Source organism: Limulus polyphemus, unplaced genomic scaffold (assembly GCF_000517525.1).
Source record: "Limulus polyphemus unplaced genomic scaffold, Limulus_polyphemus-2.1.2 Scaffold5034, whole genome shotgun sequence".
Taxonomy (NCBI): domain Eukaryota; kingdom Metazoa; phylum Arthropoda; class Merostomata; order Xiphosura; family Limulidae; genus Limulus; species Limulus polyphemus.
This window is the reverse complement of record NW_013670644.1, coordinates 73,712-76,162: the sequence shown is the minus strand read 5'-3', so window position 1 is coordinate 76,162 and position 2,451 is coordinate 73,712. Positions and strand designations below refer to the sequence as shown.

Below are 2,451 nucleotides of genomic sequence, written 5' to 3'. Positions count from 1 at the left end.
TTCCTAGTTTCAGTTCTCCTTTGTATTGTTACTTATGTTACCAGCTGTAACTTCCTTGTTTCAGTTCTTCTTCATCTTGTTACTTATGTTACCAGTCGTTACTTCCTAGTTTCAGTTCTTCTTCATCTTGTTACTTATGTTACCAGCCGTTACTTCCTAGTTTCAGTTCTTCTTCATCTTGTTACTTATGTTACCAGTCGTTACTTCCTAGTTTCAGTTCTTCATCTTGTTACTTATGTTACCAGTCGTTACTTCCTAGTTTCAGTTCTTCTTCATCTTATTACTTATGTTACCAGTCGTTACTTCTCTTTATATTTGATATGTTTATTTAAATGTGAAATTAATATTTTGGGCAGCTGATAAATAGATGTTATTTTATATTAAAAAACCTTGTTTACACACACTAAGAAAATTATTTTTTTCATTCTGTTCGTTTTAAAAAGTCACACACTGTTTTGATATTTTTTCCATCTCTGGTTGATCGTTGTAAATGAATTTTTCTTCTTGACGTCCTCAGCCATTGAAGTCGATGAATGTCACGAAGATTCTCAGTGTCCACGAAGATCAATTTGTGAGCGTAACAGTAAAGGAATTAAAAAATGTGTTGGTAAGTTCAAACGATTCTCACTAATATACAGAAGTGAGTGATTTTTTTTTAACCTTCTGCTTTATAATTACATTTAAAACTGTTGATAGTTAAGTTTTATTCTAGCTGCTTGAATGTTTGTGAAGAAGTGAAAATTGAGTCTTGTTGAAAGTCAAACTCATTATTACCTTTTGGCCGGTTGAGCTGTTAAATAAGGTATTAAATTTTAAGTTTTCTTCTCCAGAAAACATTCTAACTCTATAATGAATGGGACAGCATGATATCCTAATGTTTGAGTAATCAGAAGTGGCCTGTAAAGATTTATAAAGTGCAACTCTTATAAAACTTAACTACGAACATTTTGTCTATTTTTTACCTTTGTGGATTGCATTTGCCTTAAAGGTTTTTGTACAACGTTACGAGCTGCTGGTGCATATCTTTATCAGATAAAATTGTTAAGATGTCGTTGTGAAATATTGTTAAAATGTTATCGAGAACTCCGTGAATGAAAACCTGAAATGTCTAGAAAAAAAGTTATTAAAACATGGAAGAATGAAGTTGGAGTGGAGGGTTCCAAGTCTTGGGTAAGAGATACATTGTCATTGGAACTTAACTGGAGGTTGAGCTGTGTGGATTTCTGGTTTGTTGCTTATTCTTTTCATTGTTGGGGAAAGACAGATGTCTCCAATCATATACAATCTTCTCAGTGCCCTCAGAAATCCCTTCACTAAATTGTATGGAGTTTTTTTTTATGTTTTGAGAGTTGAGTGTCATATAATTATTTTTTCTTCCTCTAGATGTCTGTGTCAATTTGCAGTGTGGCATTAATGCTGAATGTTCTGTTAGAGGAAGAAAAGGCACTTGTATTTGTATACCAGGCTATGAAGGTGACCCTCATGATCTCTATCATGGATGTCAACGTAAGATGAATATTTTAGTTCTGAAAGTTTTTTAGATATAATTATATAACAATTCATTTAGTCAATGGAGATAAAGTACGTGAAGAAAACAAAACACACTCTACATATATGTCAGAGTTTCCAAATTTAATCTGCAAGCCTGTTATTTGATTTTTTCTAACACTTTTATAAATATTTTATTTGTAATACCTCCCTCTGGTGTCAGTGTTAGTCAGTATGGTTTTAATTTTTACCTCTCACTGATGGCAGTGTTATTAAAGTGATTTTGATTTTTTTCTTTCTCGGGTGTGAATGTTTATTGACATGATTTTGATTTGAAGATCCTCTAGTGGCAGTATGTTTTACGTTTGTTATTTGTGGTATAATTATACTTCCCTTTGATGAAGGTGTATGTTACTGTGGTATGATTATACCTTCTTTTGACGAAGGTGTATGTTACTGTGGTATAATTATACCTTCTTTTGATAAAGGTGTATGTTACTGTGGTATAACTATACCTTCTTTTGATGAAGGTGTATGTTACTATGGTATAATTATACCTTCTTTTGATGAAGGTGTATGTTACTATGGTATAATTATACCTTCTTTTGATGAAGGTGTATGTTACTATGGTATGATTATACCTTCTTTTGATGAAAGTGTATGTTACTATGGTATAATTATACCTTCTTTTGATGAAAGTGTATGTTACTATGGTATAATTATACCTTCTTTTGATGAAAGTGTATGTTACTATGGTATAATTATACCTTCTTTTGATGAAAGTGTATGTTACTGTGGTATGATTATACCTTCTTTTGATGAAAGCGTATGTTACTGTGGTATGATTATACCTTCTTTTGATGAAAGTGTATGTTACTGTGGTATGATTATACCTTCTTTTGATGAAAGTGTATGTTACTGTGGTATGATTATACCTTCTTTTGATGAAAGTGTATGTTACTG

General features: G+C 31.8%; 1 protein-coding gene across 1 annotated transcript in view; it reads left to right on the top strand.

Moving 5' to 3' along the window:
- LOC111089022 (neurogenic locus notch homolog protein 2-like) overlaps positions 1 to 2,451 on the top strand; it is a gene marked incomplete at its 5' end in the record, with an annotated part of 37,398 nt that overhangs the window by 4,075 nt on the left and 30,872 nt on the right. The window contains 2 exons of the mRNA XM_022400641.1: positions 518 to 607; positions 1,384 to 1,506. Coding sequence (XP_022256349.1) covers positions 518 to 607; positions 1,384 to 1,506 — 213 coding nt within the window. The remainder of the gene's footprint in view (positions 1 to 517; positions 608 to 1,383; positions 1,507 to 2,451) is intronic.